Here is a 20,680-nt window from a genome sequence, read left to right on the forward strand (position 1 = left end):
AGCGTTCCCCCAGCAAGCTAATTCATTTCTGCCTAAGGGTACAGTTTCTCTCCCACTGCATCAGTATAATTGTGGGGCCATGCTGTAAACAGTATCACTCTAACGATCCACATTGAATAGGCATGTATTTAAGTAAAGTGTTTAAAGTGCATTTTCCTCTTAATCCATACGTGCTATTCAGGACATGCGGGATGTTAAGAAAAACTATGAGTATTTCTTCATGAACTATGGATTTGTAATCTGACAGCAATGTGACTTTTTTTTTTTTAAATGTTCACACTCTCAAATAGAAATAGGTTATTTTTCCTTTTCCTGCAACATAACCCTCTAAAACATCTAGCCTTCATGGAAGAAGCAAAAAATGTTTATTCTTGTTAGAAATCTTAAACAAAACTAGAGATATACAGTTTTAATCCTGAAAGCTTACCAAGAGGTGCTTTGAGAAACCTGCGCTCAATTCCTTGTTCTATCTGAAGCAGTGCAGATGCCAAGCAGTGGACCACATTATTCACTGGCTGAGGAGTACTTGTACTTGTTGATGCAGTACTTGGAGCTTCAGTTTTTAATCCGACAAGTCTAAAATAAAAATGCATTAGATACAATTTTTGATATTTTTATTCCACACCAAGATACTTGCAGAGATCTGTATCCACATGTGTATCCTGGGGATTTATACTTTTATTTTATTTATATGTACAGAATAGGGACATTAAAAAAAATACTGCTCAAATGTGATTATTTAGTAAACTATAGAATTGGGATAACTAACCTAGTTAATCTAGATAAAAATTTAGATAACTCTGTTACCTAAGCATGATTTAAGAAATGTGGATGATAAAGCTCACTATAAACATTAAGATTTCCAGAAGATTTGACACAAATAATTCAAATTATAGTTCAAATAATTTTTAAGTAAAAGCTCTGCCAGTGGTAAGATGTAGCATTTTAGAATACCTCCATCTGCAAAAGTTTAACTACATATATTCTCACAACTAGCAAGATTCAGAAATTATTTTACAATGGTACATTTTAAAGAGTTACATGTTCTTCTCCCTGGAGAATTTCTCTAAAATATTAACCGTTCATGTAAGAAAACAAAAACAAGAACAAATTCCGCAGCAATAAAAAAAAGAGACTTCAAGAGTTTAACATCCACAGCAACAGCCTTTTAAAACTATTTCAGCTCTTTTCATTACACAAAAATCTCCATTTAAAACTCTAGGATGAATAAATGAGCAAGCTATATAATTTCAGATGATAACAGATGAAAACAGAGCAGTATTTCATTTCAAGAATATGGTTTCCCCTAAGGATTAAACATAAGATACGCCAGCCTCAGAACGTTCATTACTGAAGAGCCTGCCTTCAAACAGCTGAACACGGCAAAATACACCGCCTTGAAAGGGATGTGCTGTGGATTTTTTTTTTTTTATTTTTTATTTTTTTAGACTCCTCAACCAAGAATAAAAGGTAGTTTTCCAGTCAAACAGCCTTCTCTGACCAAGGACTAAGTGATCATTTTCAAAGTGTAGTTAATGTTCCCTAACCACAAGCATAAGTAGGATGTAGGAGAGCAGCTCACATTTAAAAAAAAAAAAAAAAAAATCAGTTTCTGCTTGGGGTTTATCAGAAACATAACTAACTAAGACTGTCTGGACTCTGCTTTATTCTGGTGAACGAGCAGCGCTTCTGGTTGTCCCTGTTCTTTTTTCACGCTTAAAAGCTGCTCATTATATTGTGCAGTCACACACATTTAGAGAGCCTGAAAGCAAACAGAAAAAAGCTGCATACTTTATTTACATTTCACTAGTCAAACTCCAAGGTCTTAATGAGATGTCATTTGCGCTGAGGTGAATAAAAAGCCCAGCATCAAAAGGAACCTGTCACGTGACCCCAAAATCCTATAGTCTCTCTTTTAATATGCAAGACTTCATTAGAGTACCAACGATAACAGAAACTTTGATGGAAAGAGTCAGTAGCATGGGCGGGGCGGGGGGGGGAAGCAACAAGCTTCTGCAGGGGAATCGAGCGGCAGCAACAGGAGCAAGTGCCTGAGGTAACTGGAGACAGACAAATTTTAGCTGCTTAATAAATTAAAGCAATGGAATATGTCTACGTTGTGGCTTTCAGGAAGCAAATCTCCACAAATTGTCTCCTTTATAAAAAGGGATGAACCTATCCGTTTTGCACATGTTTGGAGAACTCGAATCTGAAAGGGAGTCCTACACGAAAGTACTAATTCACCAAACTGAAATAGAAAGGGAAAAACCTTAAAGTTTAAATTCCCACAAAATACAGGACTCAAGAGTCTGTCAAGAAAAGGCCTTTGCTTTCATAAGATAAAAATCCTACTTGCTTATCCATAAGACAAAGACATTACTAGGAGGAAACCTCACAGAGCACATAAGTAAACAATACGTTAGTGCAATGATCCTTTTAACGGATCTTTTTTTTTTTTTTTGCAACATTTCATTCTTTATATCACTTCAAGACATACAATTTTAAAAAAAATATGTAAATTAAGGTACCTTTTTATTTCTGAAAAGTATGTACCTACTGAGAATGAAATATTCAGAAATTTTCCTAGAAAGTCCCTAGTATCTATAGTTTGAACAAACACTAACTTAGTGGAAGTCTTGGATCTCTCTCAAAAGTTAGGTTAAAAAACAAAAAACAACCTCCCCACCCCCTACAAAGCAAAGCAAACCAACCATTTTTGTGGCTGCAAAACTACACAATTTGAAGCTTCCTCTCTTGTACTGGCTTGCAGTTTGCTTTACAAAAGGATCGTTGTTACTTCAATTCTAAGATTGTATCACTGTCTTGCTGTAGTGCTAACGGCTCTAGCGCAGACCACGCTCTCTTGCGCCGATGGTTCCTACTGTGACTCACGAAGCAGTACGCTGTACAGTTCACCAGACAATTAATTACTATTACTAGTTTTCCTTTTGACTGTTATACTTTCTTAAAAGTCTTTTTTTTCCAGAAAACAGAACATAATTGTCAGGTTCATTTTTCTCTGCATTTTAAGTGACTTTAAAGTGAATTAACATATTTCTTATTTAATAAAGAATGTTCATTTTGAGCAGTGTAATATCTGAACGGTGGAAGTTGTCGAAATTTTTGTGCAGGTGTCTTGGTTTTGCTTAGTAACAGAACAACGCAATTTACAAAACATAAGCAGTAAAAAAATTCACATTTTACAATTTAAATCTTAAGTTACCTGTTCAAAAATTACTAAAGAGTCATTATTTAAATCATAGTTCTTACCTGTCTTTCACAATAAATTTATCCTGATCGTCAGTTTCCATTTCATCAGATTCTTCATTCACAGTTTTGATTATACCATTTTCTTTGTTTTCATCAGTTAGAAACTCATACCGCCCATGTTCTAAGGCTGCTCTCCAGGACTGTCTGTCTGTGACCTGAAGCAAACGCACAAATTGGAAACTTCTAAAGAATGAAAGACCACAGACTTTTGTAGTGCCAGTTACTGTACACACTTAAAACACATTTTCAGTAAAACCCATAGAAGGCAAGAGTTCTCATTTAAGTTACAGACTTGGCGGCACCACTGTGTTCCCAGGTACTCTGCAATTCACGGATACCTTAATAGCCCCCAATGTTCCTTGGTAGATCCTGTCTTCAATGTCCAAAAGGAAATCTCTAAGTCTCAATTCAAGTTGCTTTTCTGCAGATATTTGAGATGGATCATGGGCATTCTGCATTCTTCCCCGTCCTGACAGAGGTCTAATGTCACTTTGAAGTTTGTCTGCAATAATACCAAATAATTTTTTGTTAGCTGATTTTGCTCCTTAAAGTGGTACAGGGCAGAACAAACCAACTCTACAGTTTCAACACCTGACAACTAAAAACCGGAACTCTTCCGATAACAAGAGCAGTTACTACCAACATCTCCGTGTCAACTAAGGTATCTGATCCAAGAAGCAAAGTATACTTTTAAAGGAAGCATTTGCGTCTCCCAAAGTGCAGAATGAGAAATTTTTGCCAATTTAAAAATTATTGTCTTTAATCTAGGTAAGTAGAAAAGCAACAACCACTCTCTGCTATAAATACAAGAGGGAAAGGAAAGAAAAAAAAAGATAAAAGTCATACTTGCAGTATGTTTGCATATTTGATCAACTGACCTTATTTTATAGGAAAAAAAAACCAGAACCGTCTTTCCTTTCGCATGGATCTTTATCACGGCCACGTTTAAAACAAGTACGTGCAACTGTAAAGTCACAAAAACTAACTGGACAACTTAAGGGCAGATACAATCTCTTTGAAATACCCAACTTGAAAACCAGAGGGACAAGATGGCACAGGTATGGATTAGACTTACTGGGCCCTCTAATTAAAGACAGACAATTTATGAAAAAGAAGGGAAAAGGAAAAGTTCATTATGAGGTATCACACAAAAGACCTCTTCGTAAGAGAGCGGAAGACACATGCAAAAGCTCAGAAGCTGCATGGAAGAGTTGAAAGCATGCACAGACACTAAATTAGACTTTGTAAAACCTGCACAGGTGGCAAACGTCTCTGTTCACAGGATTAAGGTAATGGAGCAGAGTGGTGGTCAGAAGTATGGAAGAACTTGGAGCTGTCTAATCAAAAAATATCTTAAAGCTGCTGTCAAGGAAGTACAGGGTGAATTTCTATCACACTCTTAACTGCAGGAACAATTACTGTCAGTCACAGGGAATCAGTAAATATTCTCAAAATGGATATTAGCATGCAGTGAAGTCCAGGTGGGGGAAATGCCCTTTCTGGTTTAAAAAAAGCAGAAATAAAATGCTTTTTCTGGAGCGGAAATGAAATGGCAGCAATTGGCTTGCAAACAAGCGATACTGAAAAAAGTACAAAATACTGCAGTAAATATTTACAATTACATAATAGCGCATTTTTGTTTTATTTCCACGTTCTTGTGAGCGCAAGGAGGAAAAAGAAGGGTAGTCTGTGGTGCAAGGGGACAAAAATAAATAAATAAATAAAAGCACAGATTAGTTTTCAACTGCCCTGCCTGTCGTCTGAGTAAAGGAAATAAGATGACTCAATTCGACTCCCGTAGAGCTCCCTCCAAAGCAGGACCACGCATGGCCACTTATCACTCCCCATCATGCAGGAGAGGCAGGCACTAGTATTAACTGCTGTGTTTTAATTTCCTTGCTCTTAAAGTGAAAATTCTGAAGTCCAAAGATGACTCTATCAACCTTATTCTATCATTTTAGCAAAGAAAGAAGAAAACGTGTGCGTGTGGCAACACAATCGCTTCAGCTTCAGGGAAGAAAGCAACGCACACAATACAGATAAAGCAGTAGCAAGCAGGAAAACAAGGGAACAACCCTACTACCACCACAACGTGTATAGCACGGAAGGATACAGATTTTCTCACCAAAACAACAAGAACACAGACATAAGACCCCCAATTAAAGCTTAATTACTGAGCAGAAACCCTGTGCTGTGCTAGCCTGCACCAAGAGAAATGGGAGACCCACTGTGGCTTCAGCAGAACATGGAGTGTTAGAGACACGTCCCGGCACACGCACTGCAGTAAAACAGAATTCAACCCTGCTGTGAACAATCCTCGCATGCCCCCAGACAGCTAACTTGAAAACCTCATAAAAACTTTGTCCGATTCAAAACAAAATGCAATTTCTTAAACGCTACTCTATCAAGGTTCATTCTGGTAACACCTCCTCTCCAACACTCCACAAGCAAGTCAGCTGCAAGTTTGCGTATGCAGAATTAGAGCGAATGCCTGGCCGATAATTTGCAAAACATTTGACCAAGAGAAAAGGGGAAAACCCCTAAAATCTAAACCTAGGATGGTCTTAAGTACATTTTACATTCTGAACCCATGAAAACATTCTGCAGATCCTCCCTCTCCTGTAAGGAAGATCTGCCAAAGAAAAATCACAGACTCCACTGCACCGATATTATATCATTCAGCAACCAACGCATCTACACAAGTCTTTCTTTTTTCCTTTCAAAGGTTTTAGTATGACCTTACAACATGCCACTTCCCCCTTGCTCACAACATGCAGACCTGTAACGACTTTTGGATAATTTCATGTATTATAATGTTATGAAAGGACATGTCGCTCCTACTCAAAAATCACCATAATAGCAATTGCCTCTCTTCATGAAGTTTCTCTCTCCAAAGGCACAATACCTTGTCCTCATTTTCAGTATGGTAAAAAAAAAAAAAAAATGACATGTCAAATGATCAAATTATGTGTAATTAATCTTTGGCCAAAGCTCAAATTACTTTCTAGGGAAGTTTTTTAAAAAGTAGATCTGATTTTACTAGGCAGTGAGGAACGAGAAGAACTATTGCTTTTTTTCTTTTTAATAGCATAAAACACCGTACAATTTAATATCCATCAGCAAAACAAATATCCCCAAAACCCTCAAACCATGTCTCCCAAAGAGCAAAATAATGCTTAAGAATAATTCTTATTTCTTAGGAATCACAATTAAATGAGAATTAGAGGTTACTAGAATCTTACATTAAAATTACAATTGTGGAAACAAACAGAAATCAGGAACTTTTCTCTTACCTGGAATATGGAATTTTTCCACAGGAAAACAGCTTAGTTGTTCATATATTCTATTTTTCTCTTGTAAAAGAGTTTCTTTTAAGGCACTCTCCCTATGTCCTCGGGAATTGAGAGCCTCTAGGAGTTGGTCCAGTTGTTCCCGAGAACTGTAAAAGCACCAACGGTTTGGTTTATATACTGGCCTTGGCACCTCTACAACAACACTGGTGTGTGAATCTTGGTCAATAGTGGAGGTAGATTCAGAGGATTTCAAAGACTCTCCAGTTTTACTGAATACCTGAGGTTCATTTGTGCAAGACTGTACACTATTCTGAAAGGAAGAGGTTCGAGGCAACAACATGTCTTCTGTGAGACCAGAATAGTCCTCCTCTATAAACAACCCAGGAACAGAGGGGAAAATCCAGTAGCGTCGGTACATGCGGTCACGACCTAAAGGGGTGATATTTGTGCAGGCTGTCGCATTCTGAATCTTTTCTAGTAGTTCCTTCTCTTTCTTTTGTTGCTCCTGCTTTAAAGCTTCTTCCTCTTCAGCAGTAAGAGGTTCACTCTTCTCGGAAATGGTCTCTTCTTGCCTTGTAAATTCTTTATACCCATTTTGCCCTCTTCTTCCTAAAAGTTAAAGCAAGAAGAGTGACAGTGACATGCTCGTAAATTTTTTTTTTAACTAAAATAAGCCAAATAAAGGGCAGTTTTTGTTTCTCTCCCTTTCTGATTATCTACACTAGTACTGTCAAGGACCATCAGCCCACTCAAGGAACAATACTAGCTTTACTAAAGAAAAATGCAAAGTGATTAACCTTTCTTTCCTTAATGAAAAGGGAGCCATCTTTATTGTGCTTTAGTGTACCAGACCTAGTCTCATTAACTGACATTGTCATTTTTAACACTATTAAAAGAACATTTTAAGAATGCAAGAGTATGTTATAAAATTATCTTCCATCATGACAGTAAAATTCTAGCAATTTCATTATTAAATATAAACTACCTTTCGGACTTTCATACTGAAAGCGTTCAACTTAAACCTCCCAGGACTTCAAGAAAAAACATAATCCATATATAAAACTTTCATTGCAAACTTTGTTACATTACATTACCCAAATTTTTTTTTCATATACTATTATTCCCCTCCCACCCCTCTGAAGACATTCCAGTTAACATTTTAGTTTGCCAGAGTCTGGCTCCAATAGTCACAGAGAAAAGGAGGCCTTCTAATTGAAACATGCAACTGCAAAAGACGCTGCCAGCGTTCACAGCTTTGGTTTTCCAGCATGACTATCAGTTTCTCCATTTGTAGACAAGAGTGAAAAACACTTGTCTATCCTACGGGCCTAGCGTCTCAAACTTTCTTTTCCAAGAATTTGAGAAACTTGAAATTATTTTTAAAGACTTAAATGTTTAGCATTCATTATCATTAAACTGCAATAAACATGCAAATTGTATTACTGAAAGAGTCAGAATTTCTGTTCCAGGTATTGTTATAAACTGTACAATTTCGCAACATAAAAGTCTCAGGTCATCCAAAGGCTTTCTTTTGGCATAGACACTGCCACAAAGCCTTCAGGAGAAAGAGAAACAGATGAGCTAGCAGTGCAAGTCATCAACAATTCACCCTTCTTTCATGATATCTGTATCTAGTTACAGATAGCAGGCTGTGCCATTCACTGCACTGCAGCTGCTAGCATACGCCTGAGGAAATTAAATCTGGGGATAAGTCTGGTTTCACTCTTGTATGGGAAGTATTCTGCTCCATTAACAAAGCCAAATGTAAACCCAACTAGTGTGACATTTTCTTTTAAAATACCGGTTGCTTTTGCAACTTCCTAATAAGAAGAATCTAAACCACATCATACGCTATTAGATGAGACTCCTACAAGGTCAGTGAGGTACACTATTCAGAACTGTAGTAGTTTGTCAGGCAATAGCCTGGTTTCTAAACATAAGAAGAATTCAGACACAGCAAGTATAGAAGATAAAAGGAACAAGAGCGTGAAAGCACATACAACTGACAGCTATAACTAGATCAGGCCCAGCTCAATGCCCTTAACAGCCTGTTATGATCATGGTCCTTTCCTCTTTGTAAATTTACAAGGAAGACTGATAGCTTATAAAAGCTCACTACAAAACCAGTAACTTCTCAGGTGCGTGCATGCATAGGGGTATGTTCATATAAATAAACAAACACATTATAGCATTACCTCTTCTTCCTTTTTTGTTTGGTCCCGGCTCCTCTTCATCCTCTGTCACTGTGTCCATGTCTTGCTCTTTACGTTCAACTTCTTTGCTCTCTGTACTAGTATCAAGGTCTTCCCGGTCCTCCTCCCTGACATGAGGAAATAAATAAAGATGACTAATTGACTAGTCATATTTTAAAAATTGAACGGAATGAAAAAAAAAATACATAATACAGTATGGGATCTTTAACTCAAGAAGTGTTTTTCTCTCCAAAGTACTTAACTTAAAGATCTGTAATGCTGCATAGCTTTTTTAAAATTACGAGCATTAAATAATAGAAAATATTTTCTAAGAAAGCAAGCAAAAATACTGAACTGTAACTGAAAAGTTCCATGCTAAATGCTAAACCCAGCACTCTAGTATTCACTATTATCATTCACACATTTAAAGAACAGTCTTATAATAGGACCCCTTTTGGAGATATCTTAGTGTTGTTCTACTAAGCTGAATTATTTTTCATTATTAAAAAAATAATAACGTTTCCCTACCAAAATATAATAATATTTTTATAAAATGGTATATACATTTATCCCTCATCCAGTAAATGTAATTAACAGCCTTAAGACCCACATGCATCTACTACAGGATAACATTTCATTTATGATTTTTTTCTCAATTATAATTTCAGAAATATAACACAAATCTGTCTTTGGCCCATGCTCACCTCTTGCAAGCAGATTTATTTAACTAACTCCCTTCCTCAAGCGCGTAAAGATATAGTGTTGTATATACACTTTGTTTTTTTTTTCTGGAATCATGTACAGCTGCATGAGCCTGAATCTTACCACCTGAAACCATACAGTTTTATTAATAGAACAAAAAAACGTGGGTTTATGGAAATCACCTGGGATAGCACAGCATTTTTTTTTAAAAGTGCTATTAAATTTGATTCATAACTGTTATGTGCTGTCAGTATTATCCAGCTCAGATCAGTTTTTCAAATTAGAAAAACTAGAATGGATTGTTATGAAGATATTCACAGATATGAAATCAGTACAAAATAAGATGTAACGCAAAAATACAAATTAAATTTTGCAAGTTTCTCTTGTCACTAAGTAAAGCTGTCATGCTTGCATTCGCATTATGAGTACAATAAAAATGATTTAAAAAATAAAATTGCTGTCACAAAACAATTCTAGAAACACCAAGAAGAAAAAAAGATAAATCACCATTAAGGGCTATATACTTGACCACATAAAAAAAGTTTCATTTAAGTTAATGAAACTACCTAGGCAAGCTCTGGTCACGTACACTAAAAGTGCCCTTTAAAAAGCAGGCCCATAGTCATACGTATTGCAGTAATACAACTTATCATACCCAACAGATACTTCTGCAGCAGGATTTCTTTGCTCCTCTTCCTTCAGCTTTTCTTGTTTCTCTTTCATTTTTAGTTCTTGTTCTTTTAACCTTTCTTCTCTCCTCTTACGTATCCTAACAGTAGGAAGAAAACAGAAAAATCAGCTGCAATTAATCTAGTATCTACTCCAGCTGCATCTACAGCATCATCTAAAAATAACAGTAATTAAGGAAAGTGTAACGCTTAGCGTAATAAAAGTTTCACACTTTCTTCCTCAAGAAATCAACATATAATACAAAACTATTATCTTTCTCATACGCCTTTTGTTATTAAGGAATTAGTCTAATTTTGTTTCAACAAAGCTTAGCTTCCCATATTCTAGTTTTACCTTGCTGCTGCTGCTTCTCGTTCTTTGCGATGCTGTTCTGCTTTTAATTCTCTGAACTCCTGTTTCGCCTGTCGTAATACATCAACGGAGTCCTCAATAAAATCTCGAGTGGAAACAAGAGTCAGGAGTTTCCCGCAGAGGGCATGAAGAATCTTCATCTTTTCCCCTAATAAAATTCACATCAATGTTTATATTCCACTATACAACTGACAAATAATCCTTACTGTCACACACTCCAGACTGAAGACAGGTTCTCAGTAAAGAAAAAGCAAACAGTGAGAAGTCAAACGCATGTACAGTATCAGCTTGCACTTGCAAAGAGGCACTTCTTGAAATGGCCGAAACACCTGCTTTGCTCAGAGATAAGCCTTTATTTTTATGTATTTATTTATTTTTTTAAACTCTTAGCACTCTGGGAAGAATTTGGTCGATGCAGTCAACAGGTATGCAAGAACTGAAATGCAATACTGCCTCCAAATCTGAGACACGAGAACAGCAGCACATATCCATCTTTTCTCCATTTTCAAATAGTTTAAGCAAACCAAAACATAGAAAGAGAAAAAAAACATGGACTGAGTCAAACACTCAGATGCTGCTCCCACAGAAAACCTTTCTGCAAGTAAAACTAGCCCTTGTTAACCTTGATTGCAAAAAGCTACCCAGAGGTAATAAGACTCCCCCTCTCTGCAGTCTCTGATCGAATTGGACCTGCTGGGGCACGGAGAGGATTGGAGTACCTGACCTTCAGAGGTCCCTTCTGACCTAAATTATTCCATGATATAGTAACTTCCGACCACTATTGATCTGAAACAGTTACAAAACTGATCACTTGGAGAACAGTCTAGTAATCTCTAACAATTATTTTATTACCTGGCAACAAATCATACACTGAGGTACTTGAAAGTTTCTTCAAGAGACCAGGATTACTTAATCTCAGCTCCATGCAAGCATCATCAGTAGCATCAAACCCTCCTCGCTTCTGGTAACGGTATTTTGCATTGGCTGATGTTACATCAGCGCCTGACGCTAGAATGTGAAGTCTGAGAATCTCAGAAAGAGTGCAGCTATCAAGATCCAAGTTTTTCAAATTGCAGCCTACAGTTAAAAAGAATGCACAGTTATTTTACATAGACATTACAAAATATTTACATAAATGTGCTTTAAAACACAGAGCAAAATAAGAACAGTAACAAAACAAGAAGTGAAACCCACACATACCCTGATGTAACTGGGGCCATGCAGCTGCCAAAGTTGCAACTGCAGACAGTGCAGATTTTGTGGGGTCTGCATCTTCATCCAAAGCCTCTGTTAAATCTTTAAGGAAATAAACACTTTATTCTAGTGCAAGTTAAAATTTGTACTGCGGAAGGGAGGAAAGCAAGCTTTTTTTTTTTTTTTTTTAAATCAATTGCAGAAAAAGCGAAAAAGGGCCCGATATTCACAAAAGCATCAGTTTATTCAAAACTCAATTCAACACCCAAATTGAAGTTTACACATCTTTAAATCCAACTAAATACCCAACTAAAAACTAAGGGCATGCAACACATGCTACAAGCTCTTCTCCCTATATATAATCTGCTAAAGCAACCAACAATGCACAAAACATGCACAAGTAGGCAACATAAAAGACAGTGGAAACAAATCACGAAACACTTGAAAGCAAAAATAAATAAAAACGCAAAAACACCTGTACTTCGTTCCCCCAAATGAACTGTTATTTTCTATTATCTTTTTGTTTTTAGGAAAGACTACTCAAACTAATCAGAAATTTTGACACTGGTTATCATCATTCACTATATGTTTTTATTCTCCAAGTTGGATATAAACTCACTCTGCACGCATATGATTAGTTAGTCATTAACAAGAGACGAAATTTCAACAAAAGAAGCATCAGCACTCAATAAGGAGCATCACACTTTAGCAGACTGACCAGTGAAGCAGCAGGAATGAAAGGGAGAAATAGGAGAGCTCTCTTGTTTCTCAGACAAAAGGTTTCCTTAGCACTTGGCAGGTCTTTCTCCAGAGGGTTGGCAAAATTTTGTCAGTCTTGTATACTGTTTCAACAATTTTACTTTACTCTGGTCCAATTCACAAAGCAGTTACAAAGTCACCAAGTAAAGAGAGAGGCACAAATCCAAACCAAGACTAAATAAAAACAAAATTCACAACAGATTCCTGCATCATGATTGATGACGTTCAAAACATTTTAGATACTGGAAAATTAACCCCTGTGCTTTCCTTCCTCTCACCATACCTACACAATACAGTTTGAGAAAGTACCATACACCAAAACCCTACACCCATGATGCATTCCGCCACAGAAAAATTGCCTATGCAGAATTTAAGCGAGCAAGCATTCATGCTGATTATTGCTAGTTTGGTGAAGTAGAATTACAAAGCCAAGAACATCTAATTCTCTTATAGGAAAGAAGCTGTCTGAACAAGAGTGACAAATATGAAAGTGCAGAGGCTTTAAATGAAAGTAGAAGAAAATAGACAAACTGCCTTGCCCACAGCTCTGCAAAATTAGAAGTGAAATGGTACGTTTTTGCAATCGCCAGCCCCATACAGTCAAATTAAAATATGAAAGTTACATTGCATTTCTTCCAGTCAGCCCTACGAGCAATAAAGAATCTAATTAGCTATTCTACAATAACCAAAATCAGCAGTAATTAAAACACACTAAATTTTGTTAACGCTCTACCAAATCTGTAACACTTAACTTTAGCAATAGATGCTTCTCTTGGTAAGACAGACATTTTACAGATTGGACATAAACCTGAAGCATGAGCGCACACAGAGTTCAAGAGAGAAATTAAAGAAATCTTCCTGTACGTCATGCATCTGTTTTACAGGGAACCACAGGGTTCACTGGAGCTCAAGCAGAAAGTACTCTTACATTCCTATCTACCTCTGATGAATTAAGACTAGCAGGAAGGGTCAAAGCTTCTCCTTTAACTAGTCAGCAAATTTGGCAGTCCATGAACAGAGGACATACTGGAAAACAGCAGCGTGGCAGCAGTTGCCTTCCCTTTCCAACAAGCACTGCACTAGGCAAGAGAACTGCAGAAGTCTTAGGCCACAGATTCAAAACCCAGAAGGTTCATGCAACAGTAACATCTTAAGGTATTTTCAAGGCTCTCTGTCTGATGCCACTTCCTGCCTCCTTAGCTGCATGAACATAGTGTTTGAGGTACCATCCCTAGATACAGGATGAGCGTAACAAAGAAGCCAGATCAGTTCCCCCATCCACAGCATGGTTTCATAAATAGCTGAGCTGAGCACAAGGGAGCAACACCTTGCAAGGGCATGAATAACCAGAAGTGTGCAAAGGAAAACACAGAATATTTTGAGTTGGTATAATTAGCAAACGCTTTGCATCACATTGCCTCAGTCAAAAATCAGACCCCTAAAGCATTCCCTAAAGCATCAGTAAGATCTCATAGGTACAACACCGCAGAATGAGGCGTAAAGCATTCACAGACTAAAAACTGAATCATTAAGCTGGCTGAATGCAAAACAAAAAGTCTAATAAGGATGAAGACACAGACATAATGTTGCTGACCACATAAATTCGGAACAAAATGTGAGTTGCCTTTTGATTAGTGGTTAGTGTATACTGAACGCCTCTGAGAACGTGGGCAGCTTCAGCTTTAGAGCGGAGCCCAGAGGCACAGCGAGTCTAAGATGCTCTACTGAGAAACCACAGCAACACAATAGCATCTGGGAGTGTACATGCATACCTATGTAACTTGAAGGACAATGAATATTGAATTTTCCATTATAGCTGTACTCAAAGAGTTTTTAAGTTTTTAACTGGTGCCAGGTTTAAGCCCCCGAATTTTTTATAGCTAGAGATTAAAAACTTTAAGAAGATTTAGGAAAATGTCTCTTTTCCTGACCCTCAGGAGAAACATCTAACAGTGCTGAAGGAGGAGGAAGAAGGTGAAGACAGGTTGCCTGCACCTCCAGAACATAAGCAGTGCTGTTAAATGCTTATTATGCTTTGCTGGATACAACCATAGTAGCAATGAGTTTGCTTTTTCTGTTCCCTCCCCCGCCCTCCATGCCCAGATTAAAGCTTTTATTCTGGAAACAACAGAAAAAACAAGTCCATTTATATGCATTATCCATGCATAATAAGACAAGGTTAAACAAATGAATGCTGTAACTCATGCAGTTTAAAGTTAATTCCAGCGGAATTTCAGTTTTCAAATAGTAAAATTAAGATCTGACCTTTGGTGTCAGCATCAGCTATTTGATCTTTGGCCACTTCCTCTTCCTCTTCGGCCATTGCCTGAAAGATGGCAGTCAGGAAGAAAAACAGCAATTCACATAGTGGGCCTTCAGTGTCATTTCCTACAAGAGCTTCCTCTAAAACTTCTGTGAATAAAGTTTAAGAAGCGTCACTTTTGCCGCAACGTTGCAAAGCAATTACGTACTGAAAAATGAAAACATTTTTTTTTCCCCTTCAGGTATGACAATCAAGTTACTTTTCCATAATTTACTGCAACTATTCTTAAAGTGATGCTGTCAGAAAGCAAATGTTGACAAAACCATTCTTTGCTTAATATATAACTGCAAGAAAAAATACAAGTAGACTTTGCAAGTAAATTAATAGTTTCTACATTGAAATTAATCTTAATTTTACTGACACTGCAGAAGTTGACTGCAAAGAGAAAAATTGATTGATATCTGTGTGTAAGCACTGCCACGTTAAAACTGCACTGAAAATTCTGAAGCCCTGGTAAACGTATACACTTAAGATGCTTGGGAGGAGAAGGGACACCACAAAATTGGTGTATTTTGCCCCATAAATGACAACTTGCCTAAAGTTACTCCTTCAGGAAATTCATCTTGAAGATCAAAGAGTTCCCCAAAAGCATATAAAAACTCCAAAACCATCAGAGCATCACCAAAGATCTCAGGAGGAAGCCTAGTCTTCACTGGCATTGGCACTGGAAGTTCCTGCAATCCAAATGGAACAACTTAATACTGTATTTGGTTTCAGCAGAGTACACAGGTGACTAAAAACATAAAAAGTTTATTATTCTAAGGAATACATTCACTGGCCTTCATTATATTTTACTGAAAATATTTCTGTAACATATACAATCACTTAGTATGGTAACATCTGCAGCAGTATTAACTTAAAACACCAAACAGCATGCAACTTGGACGTAAATCTTTTGAGATATGAAAGTATTCGACTTCATAAACATGAATAAACTTCAATCTTTGTCTTAAGGAACTCAAATCTGCTACCAGTTTAATAACACGGGCTGTCAAGTTTTTTCTTTTCAACTTGTGTTAGTCCACAAGAGTTTTTAAATTTGCTGGAACTGTCCAGACAAGCAAAAATATACACATTCTTAAAAAAGTTACACAGCATTGTTTGCAAAAACAAAACAGGAAACCCAATACATACACAAAAGAACATACATATCTCATATTAGGATGTGCAAGGTCATATCAGATGAATAAGTTGTATGGCATTTGTGGTTTTGCATTGGTGAGGCAGTTATGACAGCTGAAGGAAAGCATTTTAGACTTAGTTGATTAAGACCATGTAACAGAGATATAACCAAGAATTCACAGATGACAATATCTAACACAGACTTTGTCTTCCAAATTAATGTCTTGATGAAAGTCTTCAGAAACATTAGATGAAGACAAATTTTGAATAGACAGAGTCTAACTATTTCCTGTCAGAAAAGGACGGCTCCTTTCCACAAAGAATGTAGTTTATAAACATGAATGAGAAGACTGATCAATTCTACGTTTTCAGAAAAACACAGCTAAGATATTTCATATATTCCCCGAGGAGTATATTTTTTTGAGAAATTGCAGTCTATGGATCGATCTTTCTTCTTCCCTCCTCACCCAACTCACCAGTCATCTTTATTCACATTCGTGTCAATTTTCACTGTTGTTCTGATGCTATTTTTCTATATCTCCCCTTGCCTTTTCCATTCAAAATGGAAAAGCACAGCTTCCTCTCATCTTGACAGTCTAATCCCGTTCTTTGATTTCTTCTCCTTTTCTATTCGCAGCTAGAAGTTTTTGTCCTTACTGTCAAGGGCTGATACTGCTCACCCTGCAAGAATGTTTAGTTTTCACATGTTCCTCTCACCCAGTGCTAATGCTTCAATTAACACTCTCTTAAAATGTCATTGTCTTCTTGCTTCTGTCAAGTTTCCCTGTATATCTCTCATAAGCCCCTATCTGCATATTTCTGATTATTTGTCCTTCTTTTGCCATTCGTTGCCAAAATTAGCCACAATAAAGCTCACGTAAATGTAATTAATCGCACTTTATACTACACAATCTTATGTGGAACCACACTATTTTCTTATTTAGAAAGTTAAGTTCTTTGGTAGGTGCATTCTTGTTACTTTCTACAGGTTTCCAAGATCATCCAGAAAGAGGATCATTAAGCAAGGATATTGCTAGAGTTTAAATCAAAAGGAGTGCCTTTGATTGAGAGGGAATTAAAAAAAAAAAAAAATTCATCTCCTTTCTATGTTTTGCATTAAAAAATTGGTTTCTTCATTACTCAGATTTTTAAGTAAGTCAGGCTTACTCTAGGCAAATTCATGTTGTGTATCTAACTGAAAAGTCAGGCATACTCAATACACTCTGTTCAGCAAGTTCAACAATTTAGAGGAAGGAGAAAAAAAAACAAACAAACAAAACATAACCACACACACCCCCTAACCTGTTCCACATTAAGACAGAGAAAATAAGTCAAGATTTTTTGCAGGGTGAAAATGCAGATACTGTCCATCCTATGAGCATCATCATGGGGATTACTCTGCACAATGATACACGACTGCTGCTGACACACAACCCCAAGCGTTCAGATCAGATCTGGACCTGCCTCTGAATGAGGGGAACTGTCTTGAGGACCTTCTAAAGTACAAGTCAAGCCTGCACTACTCCAAACGCATATTCAGTCATACCTTAAGATCATCACATTCCATATCTTCTCTAGGTTTACTCCACTGTTTTAGGTATTCCACATATTTTCTTTTTTCTTCTCGCAGCTTCTCTCTTTCCTGGAGGGGGAAGGGGTGGGGAGAGAGAGAGAGAAGTCAGAATTGTAAATAAAATATAATCAGTTCTTCCTATTACAATTTCTAGAATCGTGCCATCTACCACTTCAATAACACTGAAAAAAAACTCATTTTATTAGAAATAACCTAATCATTTTTATTTTGTATTGGATATTGATAAAAACATTCAAAAGTAAAAAAAAAAAAAACCTGCAGTGTTTCTTTTTTGTGTTAGTCATGTTTTGAGTTTGTTTGTTTGTTTTTAAACAGAGGCAGGTTGAGGAAAAATGTCCAGAATAAAGAGTCTTTTATGAAAGTTGTCCCAACAGAGGACAATCGGAATAGATAGTGGATGTGACTGTAGTAAAATATAGCGGGAGAAATAATTTCTTCATATTATGCCTAAGTAATAATACTTAGCAATTTTCATCCACAGAAAAACCAAAAAGAACTCCACAATAACTTAATACACTGTGGTGCCTGACACTGTACAGTGTCTCTAATACTGAAGCAGAAGACAACTGCCTTTTCAAATACTGTCATGCATTACTGGCAAAAAAAAATTTATTACTTCAGGAGCAAGATCGAAGTGAATATTTTGTGAATTAATATGTATAAACCAGAGAATGTAATCTAGCAGTAGAAATCCACAACCACATTTTATAAATGCATTGTCTTTTAAAATGCAAGTCTTACGAGCTTCGAAAGAGTTAACGGAAAAAAACTTAGGCAGATAACAACAAAGAAATAAATAAGCTAGAAAGGCATTATGATATTCCCATATGAAACACACGCTACAATTGCATTACTTTTTCCTTTTCTATTTTAAGTCTCTCTTTCTCTTCTTTCTTCTTCATCCTTTCTTCTTCTACAATCTTCTTTAATTCTTCTCTCTTTTTCTCCTTATCTTCTTTCTCCTTTTTCTTGGCTTCTATAGCATTTGCCTTCTCTCGCTTTAATTTAGCTTTTTCAAAAGCTACACAGAAATACAAACAAACCTAAGTTATTGCTCTTTTATAAAATGCTAATTTTATGTAAACATGCTAAATAGGTAGATTGATCGCTTTATAATTACCATATGAAAAAGACACTGTTATGAAGACTGAATTGTTTCTATGTCAAACAGAAATTCAGTTCTGCTCTACCCAGTAATCACTCAGAAGCTCTTCAGACAATCAGAATTTTAGCGCTAACACATTATACACGGTTTACAAGGCTGTCATCACTGTAATAAAGTTTTTTTCCTGTTTTTATGAGTATACAGAAGTTCAGTACTTGTTTATTATAGTTTTCTATATAAAAAATTAAAGATGACAATCAACACCCACCACGTACAATTATAACAAGGTATTTAGTAACGACTCCTTAATAAAAGCACAACCCAATTAGCAGTGTCTTATAGCCATGAAAGACTTATGTTAATAAAAACCTTTAAATAAGTGATTTTTAAATGTTTAAAGTAATTATTACTAAATTACTGAAAACGTAGTACTTCAATGTGTTCTGTGTGACTTTTACCTCCTTTACACAGTTTAAGCTGTACTTTAATTGGTAATAATGTTATTGCCTGAAGAGATCCAGATTTCTTTGTAGCTGTCTGCAGAAAAACAGCAGGACACAGAAAATTCCACTTTCTGTGGTCAGCCAACATCTGTCAACCCACACACAGGCTAACAAATAAATGAGGGGGAGTGGACTTACCATTTTAATTGAATAAAAGAAGGCTAAAAATCACAAGTGAAATTTAAGACAAAAAAAATGAGGAGAGACCTTAATTCTAATAGAAAATGAATGTCACTGAGAGGAACAAAAACAAAAGTACTATATCATTTAAGTTTCCCTATAAAATTCTGAAAACGGCCAAGATAGTTTCTACAGCTAGCTAGTGTACACCTCACCAATGGTTCTCACCTGGAAAACAAAAGCAGTGAAGCTGATCCCCCATAGTTTTCTGAGAAAGTTTATTTTCCAAGGTACTTCGTGTATTTTGCTGCCATTGCACACCATTAGCAAAGCATTATGGCAGCTCTTCTGAAGAACTTTATGAATGTTAGTAATTACCATTCCAATTAAATTAATATTTAATTTACAATAACAAATGTTTAGTTTCATATTCACTTACACTCACAGTTTTAAGTTTATTTCATAAATGGGATCATACTTGGTTTCAGTATATAAAAAGATGCTAAAGAAAAGAAAACAAAACAAAAGAAAAGAAAAAGAAAAGAGACTGAGCCAAAAACAGAACAAGTGTAACACCACAGTACTTTTTTATTTCATGCATTCATCACTATTTTGCATCTCTCATCAAGAAACAGAAAGCTATTACCAAGCCTGAATATTAACACACTTTGGCAGTTTTCTAGCCAGGTGGCAGAAAACCCAAAGAATACTTTTGGTTCTCCACGTCATGCAACTTATTTCACTGTTTGAAACGAGATGTTTTAAGGGCATTGCATTGTGGGGTGCAACAGGATAACACAAAGATAAAAATAAACTAGAACATGTTTTAACTAACCTCCTAGAAGCTGTAGATAGCACCACACAGGAAAGGAAGCGGCTTTGACACTGCTGCATTATTATCTTATTCTGTGCTGCCATTTCCAGCACACAAGAAATAGATGCTATCTGTGCAAAGAAGTTTAGTGGAGCTAGTTATACTCCAATGTCCCTATCTCCCCTGAAGACAAGTCCCTGAGCAGCCTCAGGCAACTTTAGTATAGTCCTGCTTTATGCATGAAGTTGGACTAGGCAAGCTCCAGAGGTCCCTTGCATCCTAAAGCAACCTATGATCATAAGATAATGGAAATAAAAGGTAGAAAATGAAAGTTCACCAAGGTATTTTCACAGATTTAAGCAATGATGTGCTTCCTCAGCAAAGGCTTTCATCTAAGAAAAACATCTCCTTGTCTGAGGAAGGAGAAGTTTCACTGCTTTGTCTCCACAAGAAGAAACACCAGTTTACTTGGTCACACCTATGCAAAGGTATGTGGGTCCTCTTATCTCACTTGAAACCAAGTTTAAATAGACCAGAAATTGACCAAAGCTAAGCCAAAATAATTCAGCCTGAAATAAAAGCCTCCAAAGTGATCTGTGCTCTTTTACCTAGAAAAATTTGTAAATATACTTGAAGTAACCTTGCAGA

The 20,680-nt window shown here is 36.5% G+C and overlaps 1 protein-coding gene across 3 annotated transcripts in view; it reads right to left on the reverse strand.

Annotated features, from left to right (window-relative positions):
* BAZ1A (bromodomain adjacent to zinc finger domain 1A) overlaps window positions 1-20,680 on the reverse strand; it is a 68,277-nt gene that overhangs the window by 14,192 nt on the left and 33,405 nt on the right. For all 3 annotated transcript variants that reach the window (XM_068946435.1, XM_068946436.1, XM_068946437.1), the window contains exons 9-21: window positions 18,345-18,511; window positions 17,443-17,538; window positions 15,310-15,448; window positions 14,717-14,863; window positions 11,699-11,794; window positions 11,351-11,575; window positions 10,481-10,646; window positions 10,113-10,226; window positions 8,759-8,883; window positions 6,564-7,172; window positions 3,609-3,772; window positions 3,271-3,425; window positions 428-576 (exon numbers count right to left, since the gene is read on the reverse strand). In XM_068946435.1, coding sequence (XP_068802536.1) covers window positions 428-576; window positions 3,271-3,425; window positions 3,609-3,772; window positions 6,564-7,172; window positions 8,759-8,883; window positions 10,113-10,226; window positions 10,481-10,646; window positions 11,351-11,575; window positions 11,699-11,794; window positions 14,717-14,863; window positions 15,310-15,448; window positions 17,443-17,538; window positions 18,345-18,511 — 2,352 coding nt within the window. The remainder of the gene's footprint in view (window positions 1-427; window positions 577-3,270; window positions 3,426-3,608; window positions 3,773-6,563; window positions 7,173-8,758; window positions 8,884-10,112; window positions 10,227-10,480; window positions 10,647-11,350; window positions 11,576-11,698; window positions 11,795-14,716; window positions 14,864-15,309; window positions 15,449-17,442; window positions 17,539-18,344; window positions 18,512-20,680) is intronic.

This window comes from Struthio camelus, chromosome 5 (assembly GCF_040807025.1).
Source record: "Struthio camelus isolate bStrCam1 chromosome 5, bStrCam1.hap1, whole genome shotgun sequence".
Classification (NCBI taxonomy): Eukaryota; Metazoa; Chordata; class Aves; order Struthioniformes; family Struthionidae; genus Struthio; species Struthio camelus.